The sequence below is a fragment of the Parambassis ranga genome, chromosome 8, assembly GCF_900634625.1.
Source record: "Parambassis ranga chromosome 8, fParRan2.1, whole genome shotgun sequence".
Lineage (NCBI taxonomy): Eukaryota > Metazoa > Chordata > Actinopteri > Ambassidae > Parambassis > Parambassis ranga.
Window position 1 is genome coordinate 5,915,041 of NC_041029.1, and position 12,995 is coordinate 5,928,035.

The following is a 12,995-nucleotide window of genomic DNA, read 5'->3' on the forward strand; positions in this document are numbered from 1 at the left end:
TCAGCCTCATATTGCAGCAACTGTACCCAACACCAAACCACAGAGAAGACTTTGCATGCGGAAATTTCGATAAGAGGTCAAGAAGAAGGTAATTCTTGTGAAATGAGATTACAGCTCTGTAAAAGGCAAAATCAGATACTGCTCCTTCTGGTGCATTTATTCTTACACCCATTGGTTTGTATAATTTGTTTTAAAAAAAGATGAATAATTTCCATTGATCTTAATTTTTATGACCTTTAAAGTCATTTCTATACAGGAAGTGAGTGACAAACAGATCACATTAAAGCACAGGCGAAGATTTGATCAGTTAAAATTAGAGCAAAGTCTTGAAAATACAAACAGTTCATGATCCAAAAATAAATGATCCTTTAATAATTTCATCAGAATTGCCTTCTCATTCCATTCCTGGCTATGTCATGCTTTGATAGGCAACAAGCGGAGCCTTCATGTTAAAAGCACTCAGAGATCCCAGCATGACAGAATAACTATTTCTGTCTGCAGAGTCTGAGCAGAGTCCAGCTCAGGCCCTCAGTGGTCTGCCTGAGGTCCACCAAGGTCAGCATGTAAAGTTCATTCATAAAAAGTTGTGAACAAATGTGTGTCTGCAGCTTTGTGTCAGAGGTGCTGTGTCACTGTGACACAGGCCTCCGCATTATAACCATTATATAGGAGGCACATTATTGACACAGTTCCTGCTCCACTGTGTTGGATTGCACACTTTTAACACACTCACCAACCTGAAGCCTAAGACCCCTAAGAGCCAGCCCTGCCCTCCCCCGCCCCCCCAAGTTATGTTGTATGTTTACATTCCTGCCTGGGGTCCAGCTGCAATAGAAAAATAATGCAGGGGTAAGGTTTTAATAATACAAGTGACCGGTGCAGTTATGCAATACAGAGGGCCCTTTGTGCAGGGATCGTTTGTGATTATGCAACACGATCTGTTTTCCTATTCATGGTTCAACCAAGTTAGTGTCTCTACTGTTTGACGTTCTTTCCAGAGTTTTCACTGGAACTACAGGGCGGGAATAATGATGCATGAATCTGGAACCGCAAAGAAAACTATGCCCGTAAAAATAAAAGGGAAAAAAAACAACATACAAACATTCCTAGTTTGCCTCCCTCCAGCATAAAAACACATAAAAACACAATATCAGAGGTCAAATCTCTTTCTTTATTGTGAAACATATCATCCAACAAGCTGTGCCAACATCAATAAGTCAGCCAACTCCTGGTGTATCATACTTTATAACAATCATTTTGACTATAAGCCGAGTGCAAGAAACAATGAGCGAAGCAAAAAGGAAGAAAGGAGCAAAATCATTCAGGAAGGAGAAACTGTTCCTCGTAACTGCTGTCAATAAATATGCACTCTTCATTTTTTTTTAATCATCAATATTATTATAGCATGTTAGCATTCGGACTGGTTTTGCATTAGATGTGCATGTAGAAGGCCATTGTTACATCCAACAGCTTTTAAATCTGATTTCTTTACAGCAGCATAATCAGAAACAGCTTGCATTCGTCGGATTGCATGTAACAGTGCACAAAGTCGACTCACATTTAATCTCCATTACATACTCATCAATGACCCTGGTAGCTTTTTGTTGTTGTTGTTGTTTACTGTAAAACAAACAGTGCTCAGATGTATTCTTCAGATTCTAAAAGGAGCTTGAATGAGATGAACGTTGTAAATCTGTGTGACACAACGCCTCCTAAAGTAACTCCAGCAATGAGTGAGGTCATAAATCATGCTCTAATTATAGTAACAATGCATACATCATCCTAACGGGAAGTCACATAGTTGATAAATGACACAATTTTCCTAATGGAAATTTAAAAACTTTGTGAGGTTTTTACTCCTTAAATGTGCAATAACAGCTTTGAAACCCCACAAAGGAAAAGGGCTACATTTGTGTTGCCATGGATGCACCTGCTAATTAATGGAAACTGGCCCCCCAAAATAAAACGTGTAACAAAAATACGCCAGAGTACCTCTATAACACAAAAATAAGACTAGTAGCTGTTTCTCCATTAATGACACAAAGAAGCAATGAAATGTAATTAAGTGCTTTCGATTGGATCTTTGATCACCATATATTCAATCCTCTCTACCTTCTATCAGGACCAAAATAAGAGTTATTGTTAATACAAAATATGTATAAACCTTCATACGTTTTAGGTTACAAGTTTGGTACAAGTATGAAACAACAACCATTTTTTTTCCAAAGTAGTTTTTTTGTTTGCTTTTTGTTTTAAGTGGAACACATCCACCTGAATGCATTCACTCAAATCCTCGAGGGCACTTTCTTGGCTACAACATCACAGAGGAGTTACAGTATAAAACATTATAAGAAACATATTGAATTTCAATGATAAATTATAAATTTCCATATATACAAAATTCTGATGTTTTTTTTTACATATGCACATATGAACAAACACTGGTAGTCCTGTTTTCTTAGAAAGAAACGTATTCCTTGAAGGTAACGGTGAGGCTGTTCGTCGTGATGTCAGTGATGATGATATTTCCCATAAAAGGAGAGACTTTTTTAACAGCTTCTTTAGATGTGTCTGATTTTTGTGTGTCCTCTGTTACAGGAGGCGTGTCCTGGACAGGTTCGGGCTCTGGCGGTGTTTCAGTTTGGATCTGTGTCTTATTTTTAGGGCAGCTGAGGTCCATCGGTTCATCTTGGCTGCCCATATCCTCATATGTACACGTGCTGCTGCGACGTGAGCTGCTACAGTGCAGGTCCATGGGTTTGTCCTGAGGTGGCGTGACCACAGTGCTGGGCACACTGAAGCTCCTCGACGTCAGGTAGACCTTAGAGACACTCCTGTCCTCCACAGGATCCGACAGCTTCCTCTTGCGGTCACCGGGAAATGAAGGGATCCTGATCTGGTCGACAGCGGTTGGGGTTGGGGTGTTGGTATCAACAGCCCAAGACGCCACCGGCGAGCTAGCAGTCAGCTGTAAGGGCAAATCGTCTGGCAAATCAGCCTGACCGCGAGCCACCTCCGTGTTGTATTCCTCTGCTGTGCTCGGTGAAGGTTTGGAGAACTGTCTGTCCTTCGGGGAGCACTTTATGGGATGCTCTGCAGCAGAGAGGGAACTGCCGTTACAGATCTCTTTGGGGATGCCGTTCTCAGGGTGCTCTGCCATTTTGGTTCTGTGTGCTGGATTGTTTTCTGAAGGTTTTTGGGATTTCTCTTCTCTTGATGATTCTCCATGTTTACCCTTGGCTCCATGAACCTTGTTGCTGTCCATATATTTACTCATGACAATAACAATACGTCCGTTTTTGTTTTTGTTCTTGATTATCTTCATTTTACTGCTGATGGAGCTCGGCAGGGTTGCATCTTTAGGATTAGGTTTAAGGGCGTGCTCGCTCTCTGCCTCTTTCACAGCCGGTTTCCTCACTTCCACTGCCAGCTCTTTGACTTTGCTCAAGCAGCCAGTGTCTTTGTCTCTGACCCATTTCTGCTGCAGGGCCAAGGGTAAGTTCCAGCCAGGATTTGCTGGTTTACTGGCAGGTTCCTGAACTTTGACCACCTCTTTGAGCCTGGAAGCCTGGGCATCGTACATATTTGGGTCAGGCTCATAGTGGTGGTGCTTCTTGCTGTTCAGCTGGTAGATGAACTTCTTCTTGCCGTTGGCTATCTGGTCAGCTGGGACCCCCTGGCTGCTGGGCTGGTACTGATGGTGCTTCTTGCTGTTGAGCTGGTACTGCTGAGGCTGGGAGCGCTGGACCTGGAGGGGATCAGACTTGTGGCTGCCTTCTGCATCTGGAGATATCTCCTCAAAACCCGCAGGGATGCTTGATCTTCTGGCAAATGAGGGCACCTTAAAGAAGAGTCGAGACACGAAATTACGATTTTTACCAATGATCATCACAAGAAAAGCAACAAAGAAGAAAATATTAAGACTAATATAACCTTAAAATGCATTTTAATGAAACACAATTTTTTAAAATACCAACAAAAAAAACACTCAACAAAACTGGGAAGCTACAACTGACCCAGTCAAGAGTCATGTAAAAAACCCTGACATTCACAGGTACAGGACCCAAACAAAAATTTAAAAACCTGCCCAAGATTCAGAGTTTTAAAGGGATATTCCGCTGATGTTGGGAGGACTAGATTAAATGTTGTTACTAAATGAACATTTTCAAATAATTGTCTACTCGGGGGGGATTTCATGTCTAAGCAGAGATAACTCTGATGACATCACTATGACATCAGCAGGGTTTTTTTTGCTCGGACTTGACAATAATCCTCCAGAAGCACCGAGCATGTTGTAGCAACATTTTTAATGGGCTGGATAAAAACAACTGCTGCATCAATTATATTTAAAGACGTCTGATTGGCAAAATAAAGCCATCCAATCAGGACTCAGTTTACGGGCTCCCTCCCACAGTCTTGTCCTCTCCTCCTCCTCCACAGGCTGACCCCCCCCCCCTCAGCCGTCAAGAGGGGCACTGCAGCGGAACGCTCAAGACGCTTTGGCTCTGACCTGAGGTCAGAGAAGTGCCACCAGACATGTCACGCTTTATCCCTGATTGCTGGCCACGTGTGACTCTGGCAGAGGGGTATGCCTCCAAAGGAGTGACACTGCATAGCAATCAGCTCAAAATATATAATCACATTTGGCTCAGAATGTGCTCCTGTAAATGCCTGACTGAAGATAGTCAAAGTACAGCCGTACTGCTATGTTCACAGATTTATTCTGGTGGGGAGGAAACAAACAGGGAAATGAAAGAAAGACTGACAGAACGCTCTAGTCTCTTGTGTTTTGCATACAAGGCCGTTTGGCCTACAGAAACACTGAACATGCAGATAAAATGAGCGCACTCAAGCAACGCTTTTGCAACCTCAGAACAACAGAGCTGGTGAGTGCAGACAAGAGATCAAGCTGTGGATCTGCTCTCTGCTGCTCTCTTATAGAAAACTATAAATAACCATGGCCACAATGACAGCAGCTATACAGCACACCTGGCAGTAACTGTCCTCTTCTGGTCTCTCAGAGTGAAACTTTCATAGATTACCTGGAGTAAAAGATGTTTTGGTTTCGGCCCACGTTTACGATATCCCATCAGCTGCTCCTGCCTCTCTCTGTGGAAACAAAAGACATTCGATCACATTAGAAACAACACATTCTTCTCAAAAAAAAAAAAAACCTCACCACATTAAAAAATAATATCACACAGCAAATTACAGGTTTGACATTTGGAGTATTCCTTCATTTTCTTTTACCTATTCAAGGTCAGAAATGGAATTTTGATTCAGAGAGACTAATGAATGCCCACGTGTGACCCGCTACAAAAGCATCATGGTCCTTATTTGCATAGCTCTCCATGGTAATCGGCCTGTTCCATATTCTCATTATCCTGGAGAAATTCAATTAAGGCTACAGCAGGGAGAATCTCTGCTTGTCTTTCAAACATCCTCCCTCCTTCAGCAAGCCTTCCACTCCTTACATTACAATCTCTAATTAGGGTCATGAGGCACAAACGGAATGGGATAAATACAACATTGTGGAGTAATTCCGCGATACATGCAACACCAAAACATTGCCAGGTCTTGTGCAACGCTACGCCTACACTTTACCAGTGCATGGTGATAAATAACAACTAACATCAACTCTCTGTTTTTATTGAGGGAGGAGAGAGAAACGTGTTATTGTAGTTGCAGTGACCAGGCCGAGCGCTGAAATATTGCTCCCTGCTATAAAACCTTGACTCATCATTGGCTCATAAATAACCAGCGGTGGGTGAAGGCCAGCCGAACACAGGCTTGTGTAACCCCCAGTCCATTGTTGGCCTTGCATTACAGATGTTTAAACTATCAAGAGCTGCCTGAAAATCGTCACAATAAACAGCCTGCGTACGATTTCAAACAGCGTCTAACAGGGTGACCCCTATTCACAGAAGATTTGGCAATTACAGACTCCCTCATCGAATCCCCTCCCCCATCCACTGGGAGCAGAGAGGAATCCACACACACAGTGCAGAGGCAGCACTCCATGACCATCAGCAGCACACAGACACACATACACACACACACACCCAGGCAGGCAGGCGGGCGGGCAGGCAGGCAGGCTGCGGGGGAATATGAGAGCGTTACACTGGAAATGTTGAAATGCACACTGCGTGTCAATTAGCCTTTTCAGAAACGCAAATTCCTTTCTCCAGCCATCATGACTTAGCCCGGTCCCATGAGCAGCCTGCCGGCCTACAGAGAGAGAGACGAAATCTCAGAGGCCTCGTGGATCCGAGATGCAACTGTGCACGCCGCCATAAAGCTAAAACGGCAACAGCATTTGAATTTACATCTCCACCTCTCAGACAGACAACATGTTTCTGATACGAGCCTGTGTGCATCCAGATTGAAGTCACATCATCAGCTGATGCACACAGTGTTAAAATACACAGGTCCATGTGACAAAATGAAGGGAATTGCCTGTTGGTTGCTGGTGGAAAGCTGTTTGTATTCAGCCTGCAAAATGTTTCAGTGCAAATAAACACCTGTCTGAGCATCAACAAATTATTTGGTAATAGATGATCACATACAAATAACTGAGATTTTTCATGATCAATCAGACTCTTTCTGGCAGGAAAAAGGCTGCAGCTTCAGTTTTCTTTTTCAGATTAGCTTGCCTTTGGTTCCTTGACAAACCCATAATCTTTAAGTCTTATATATATATTCATGCATATTTCAGCAGGTCACTTCCTTCCAGTAATAAGATTTAGGAATTCTCACTACTCTATCCAGCCTTTTTCCCCCAGGAGACAGTCCTTTGGGGAGAGCAGAGGGGAGGAGGAGGTGGTGGTGGTGGTGGTGGGGCGGGTTGAGTTACCACAGCGCCCCTCCTCCCATGCCCTTATATGGTCATGGCTGAACTGGAGGCTGCGCGGCCTCGTCCGAAGTCCACATCTTTCTCACCTGTGTTGAAACGCAACGAGGAGACGCGGGTCAAGGATGTTTTCCTCTGGTTCCCATGTGTTGTATCTGCAGAGAGGAGCAAACAACTGTCAGAGAGCTGTCACGTGCAGACTTCCTTTTTTTTTTTTTTTGGTCCCCCTCCTAACTGACTTACAGGCCTCTGTCAGTGTCCACACACACACACACACATCTTCACCATTGGCGTGCAGATACAGAGGGAGCCTCCAATTTAATGTCAAAATATAGATTTGTATCATTCTTGTTCTATTCCAAAACAACCGTTAGTCACATTCCCACAGAAGCTCACCAACAACCTATACTGCAGATGGGGGGTGGGGGGTGTCAAACAAAAAGTGTATATGCTCACCAAAAAAAAAACCGTCCTCCAGGACCAACATACAGTCGGCCATTTTAGCACCACTGTCTCGTAAATTCGCTGGCAGAGCAGAAATAATTAAAACGGGATTACATGGCTGTGCCTACCCCCTTCCCTCGCATAAATTAGTGAAGGCATCCGCGGATACACTGGAACACATAGCGACCGCGCTCTCCCAGTTCAAACACACACAAACGCGCGCGCACACACACACACACACGCACACAACCACAGAATGCGCGCACGCCCTTGAAAGATGTCATTTTGAAATAACAACACCTCGTTTTGTTACATAATGCTCGCGCGTATTACCGCGCTGCTGGAACGCTGCAGCTATTTGAGAGAAGCTTATATTGAGACTTACTTGGAAGACCAGCCTCGCCACTTGACCAGGTACTCTGTCTTGCCCTGTGATGGTGGTGAAGGAGAAAAAAAAACAAATTGGTGAGGCTCAACATTTAAGCGTCAGCACTGTGCTTTTTCTGCACTGACTGTTCCGCTGCGGATACCTTCCGAATGCGCTTCTTTTCGATCTCCTCCACCGCAAAGACGTGCTCTCCGGCGGCAGGGAGCTCCATTCTCGGCTGGATCGGATCGCAGGGGGACGGGGAGTAGGTGAAATGTTGGCTACGCACCACAGTCGATGTGCCTTCCGCTCCGTGCGTGCTGTGCGCGCTTGGTAGTTTTCCAGTTGTATCCAAATCCAACTGAATTACCTCCACCTCTCCCCTCTCGCTCTCTCACACTCTCTCTCTCTCTCGCTTCTTTGCACACTCTCACACACAGTCCTGGCATAGAGACATTCACAGTAGTGGAGCTGTGAGCAGCTCTTTTCGTGCAATAGCTTCAGCTCGGTGTATGACGTCAGGAAGGGGAGGGGGAGGTGGAGACCTTGCAGAAAGGTTGGGGTTTTATCCCGAGCGTGCTGAACTGCAGGAGGGATGTTTGGAAATTCAAATCAATGACTACGTTACTGTCACAGGAGATATGTATAATGTCTACTCCGCAGTTATGGCCTATTATTTTGTGCCATAAAGGTTGGAGAAACGCCTTCTCCAAATGTCTACTATTGTGGGGAAACACTGACTTGTATAGAAGTTAGTCTACATTTCATGTGGAGATGTAAATATTAGAGTAAGTACTTTTACTCATTTTCTGTATGAAAATCAAAAATGCGGAAAACACAACATAGACAATAATAAAGAAAATATGTGTTCAGCAGCATCGATCATTTCAAAGGCAGAAAAACTGCAAGTGAGAGCTGAAATTCAGCTTGTCATCTATGTGTCCGCAGCAATCACAGATAGTTTGATTAGTGTGTAACAAAGCACCAACCAACATGGTGAGGACGTGACAGCACACAGTCACCAGAGCTTCTGTTTATACACTGATGATAAAAGTTCCCTTTTTATTTCCGATCCCCCTTAAAGCAGCACAGATGACTTCGATCTGCTAACAGCGCTGTGCAAATATAGGTCACACACACTCACACAGTCTGATAGTCAAACCAGTGTCGTATCCTCTGGGCTCAACTGCCGTTAATTTGACACACAGCAGAGGGTTGCTGTGCAGCCTGCAGTCTACCTGTGGCAACTTTCTAATGGTGGACTCCTTCGCTGCCAGAGCGCGCAGCTTGTTTTCTCCCCTTTAAATCCATCACTGCGTCTTGTTATTGGTTGAAATATTGGTCGTAGCACGTCTCTACATCAAGACTATTTAAACCCGGCGGCATAAACCACATCACCAGTGATCATGTATTTTGTGCTGTAAATGTCACCCACATTAAGTCAACTGATTTATGGAGGCTTAATTAGAAACAGTAGCGAATACGCGTCTCTGTGCGTAAAATACGGATTTCTGTGCGTAAAGTACGATCCGTAGACAAGATTCACACCAAAACGGCGCATTTTGTTTGTTTATGACGCACTGATATTGTAAAAAAAAGACATTTACAGAGGCTAAAGCCGATGCTTTTCTTGCTCCTAAAATAATTCAGCACCACAAGGGTTAAAACGAAGCCTCTTAGGCAGAGCGGCAGCGGCCAGCCTATTAAATGCAGGCACGATATATCTCTGCCCTGCCATATAAGGTAATGGAGAAAAAGCGACGAAATATCGCACTTTACGCTCCGTAATTCTCGGCTTTGAGACCTGAAATGGGTACTGGTGGGGTTCGAGACCCTGTCTGTTACAAACACGTTCGATTAACCCTTCTTATTGACGCACAATTCCCGTTTTTTCCCTGTGCCCTTCATCCGCGGCCAGGGAGCGTATACGCCCTGCTTCCCTAGCAACAGCATGAAAGGGGGGAGAGAGAGGCAGTGAGACGCAGAGAGAGAGGGAGAGAGGGAATTTAAGTTTATGATAAAACAAACAAGCTCTTGATAAAATGGAGCTGTCGTTTCCTCTAACATTATTTTGTCCGTCAACACATCTTCCCGAATCGAAATGCATATTGAAAGAAGCAAAGGTCTGACAGCATTGCTGAGCAAATGTTTAGGGACAGATGTATCCACTAACAGCTCCGTTTACTCCTCAGACACCCAAAATACAAATTATGTCTCATTTTTGGATTTGTACTCAATGGAAGGACGCCCGAGGTCTGCGTAAATACACAGATGATGATTTAGAAAGTCTTCTGACTCAGCTTGTCGGCGTGATCTGATCACAGCGCCCATAAGAAACAGGAATATACCTGACAGTGCTTCTGTAATCAACAGAGTTTAGCTCAGTGGGATTCAATGATGTGGCTATAGTGTAAAGTGAAACAGCGTCCCCAACGTGCGCTGGGTTTTCTAAATTTACTGCAACCTTTTAAGGTCATGAACATTTGAGGGATTCTGTCTTTAAAACATTTCCCCCCCTTTAAACAGCAGCTCTGAGGAGCTGTGTGCATCCTCTCTGTGTGGCCGAGAGATCCATATTCCCCCGAAGCTCTGCGGTAATTGCTGATCATCAAGGGAAGAGACATGATCAGATCAAATTGATAGGTTTGTCCTCTCTGCAAGCTTCTTTTCAAATTTCACAGCGCCGTCGCTCCTCTGCTCTGCGCGCCGTCTCAGGACTGCGCTCAGGTGAGATCACGTCCTCTCTCATTTGTCCACCTGTGACTTTAAAGCTCAAGATAAAAGCCGGTGAGTGGAAATCAACGGACACATTCGATTATCGAGCGCTAAAAAAACCCGTAAAACTGTAGGCAAAGATTCCACTCAAATAAAAAGACACACACACAAAAATGAAACGATCAGAATATATCGGTGCCAATATGGCGCTTTGATTAAGATACAAGAAGAAGTTCTTAGTCTATTTTTCTAACAGAGCAGAAACGCTTTTATTGCTCTTCTCTTAAAATTCTCTCATTATCTGATACGTCTCATAATGCAGCCCTAACACAGACACGCAGGCAGCAATGTTCTATTTCTAAACCGTCTGAAAACTTGTAGAAACTCACATTTGTGGACCTGTTTTTGTTTTTGCGCGCATGCAGCGTGGAAAGAAACAGCTCCATGTTTATTTTGTCCTTGCTGCGGCCCGTCAAGGTCAAACCAGCTGTTATCTACAACATGAGGATAAACTCAGGGTCAGCCAGTCTGTTTTTTATCTCTCATAGGGACTCTTTTCAAACAGTCTATATGGTGTTTTAGCAAAAACGACTTTTACTATTCGTCTATAAAATATTAAAACATCAGTTTAAATCAAGAATCTAAAAGCAAACCTTCAAGCTTCTCTATTTATCTTTGACTTATAGAAAGTTTTAAACCTGAACACGAAGAGAAAATGTGAGCACATGAAAGATGTGTGTGTGTGTGTGTGTAGGAGGGCCAGGGTCAGGTTAAGTCATGATCTCTGGTCTGGTCTCAGCAGGAAGCACAGACAGCTCAGCCTTGTGACCTTACATCCATTGCAACACCAATTTCTTTCATCACTCTCCCCCCTTTCTCTCTTTCACACACACATAGACACACTTGCACACACTCTTTGCATCCACACAGCTGGCTTACTCAGAGTAGTGCACAAAATGGTGGCTCTAAAGGAAAGCCAGGAAGGCCTCCTCTCCTTGGCACCGCACCACCCACAGTGCCAGGAGGAGTGCCAGCTGAGGGAATGGGGAGATGAGGGTGGGTGGTGGGAGGAGGAGGAGAAGGAGAAGGTATAGCCAAAAAAAGTGTGACAGGACTGCAGAAAAAAAGGTGGAAAAGAGGGGAAAATGGTAGATGGAGACAGCAAAATGGAGACAAGAGAGAGAGAGAGCCTCTGCATCGGCCTGATTCATTCAGCGACAAGGAAGGAAGGAGTTGATTGGTTTAAGGGACAGAATGCAAGGACAGGGTGGAGAGGAGGGGAAGGAGGGGGTTATTACAAAAATGTTAAGAGGGCCTTCAGCCGTTCTCACAGTGCTCAGCAGGCAGTCATTAGGCTCCACTATCAAATGCACTGATGTAGTAAGTACATCCAGTTGAAACAAGAATCCTAAAAGACGTAAGGTCCATGCTGCTGCTGGAAACAGATTATGGAAACTCTAAATTACTGAAACACAGCGCCTGTAATTAGCTGCTGTAAATATGCTCACTGATTCCCATATACAAGTCTATTTGGACTAATTAGGCTGAAACAAAAGCAATCCTCTTTCCAGCGCCTGTATTCTTTCTGCTTCAGGTGCTAACATAGAAGTCTCCCCTTCCCTTTGTCTGCCCTGACATATGTTTAATTATGATAATTGTAACAAATGAAAGCTATTAGGAAGTCATTCATCTTGGCACTGCAGATTTTAATGCGCTATGAAGACCGGGTGGGGAGGTGTGTGTGTGTGTGGTGGTAGAGGGGGGGGGGGGGGGGGGGGGTGCAGCGGAAATTCCTCCTCCAGTGTCATTGTCACGGCCATTGTTGCACCAAGGCGACAGGTCTGCAGAGAGGGGTGCTCCTCTGCCAGGGTGGCCCCCCACCGCCATGCCTCCAACCCTCCCTCCCTTCCCGTTTTTTTTCTTCCACTCTGCACCCCAAACGCCTGCTTGCCTGCAAGGCTGCCGTCGTGTGGGGTTCACCCCCCCACCCTTACCCTCCACCCCCCTTCCACCACCACCACCACCACCATCATTGATCCTCTTCTACCCAGGAGCCTGAGCAGGAGGTGGGAGGGGGGTGTGTGCAGGGTGAGAGAGGGGATGGTGAGGGGAGGGGGCACCAGGCTTCCAGGGGGTTGGTAGGCGTGAGGGCCAAGGCCAGAAGAAGGTGGTGCAGTGGAATTCCGGCAGATTGAGGCTGAACACACGCCTTGTCGATACTGAGCTGCAGCAGGAAGGGCGAGGAGTGCTGAGAGAAGCTGCATCTTTCTGCAGCACAGTGACACAAATATCTGCTACTGCCTGTTGAAATTATTTGCTCACTGCCATCAGTGATGAATACGCCACAGCTTTGTGCAGAAAAAAAAACACAATGGTGTGCACACAATAGTACGCTTCAGAGAACAATAGCTGAATAATCCACTACATAATTGTGTGGATTTTTGTCTGATGGAAAGCAGAAATGGTTCCCTCTGGAAGGGAGGATGTGGTTGTTTGCATTAGCGCAGAGACCTGACAGTGGCAGGCACAGTTCCTATAAATGTGCTTGTGACCCAGTGTTCAGATTTAGCTCCCTTCAGTCTAATGCCATGCTAATGATGAGTGACACAGGCCCTTATC

At 44.9% G+C, this 12,995-nt stretch overlaps 1 protein-coding gene across 1 annotated transcript; it reads right to left on the reverse strand.

Moving 5' to 3' along the window:
- Positions 1 to 1,150: 1,150 nt before the first annotated feature.
- On the reverse strand, positions 1,151 to 8,155 carry cbx4 (chromobox homolog 4 (Pc class homolog, Drosophila)). Its single transcript, XM_028411670.1, has 5 exons — positions 7,825 to 8,155; positions 7,680 to 7,723; positions 6,940 to 7,005; positions 5,043 to 5,109; positions 1,151 to 3,841 (listed from the first exon to the last, which is right to left on the reverse strand). Exons 1-5 carry the CDS (start codon positions 7,891 to 7,893, stop codon positions 2,459 to 2,461), a joined length of 1,629 nt encoding a protein of 542 aa, XP_028267471.1. The 5' UTR covers positions 7,894 to 8,155; the 3' UTR covers positions 1,151 to 2,458.
- Between the last annotated feature and the right edge of the window lie 4,840 nt (positions 8,156 to 12,995).

Bases quoted from the DNA above. Each gene is read 5' to 3' on its own strand.
- cbx4 (XM_028411670.1), bottom strand. From the start codon at position 7,893: ATGGAGCTCCCTGCCGCCGGAGAGCACGTCTTTGCGGTGGAGGAGATC. The intron at 7,724-7,824 runs GTATCCGCAGCG...CCACCATCACAG, and splicing joins AAAAGAAGCGCATTCGGAAG to GGCAAGACAGAGTACCTGGT. The intron at 5,110-6,939 runs GTGAGAAAGATG...TTGTTTCCACAG, and splicing joins CTCGTTGCGTTTCAACACAG to AGAGAGGCAGGAGCAGCTGA.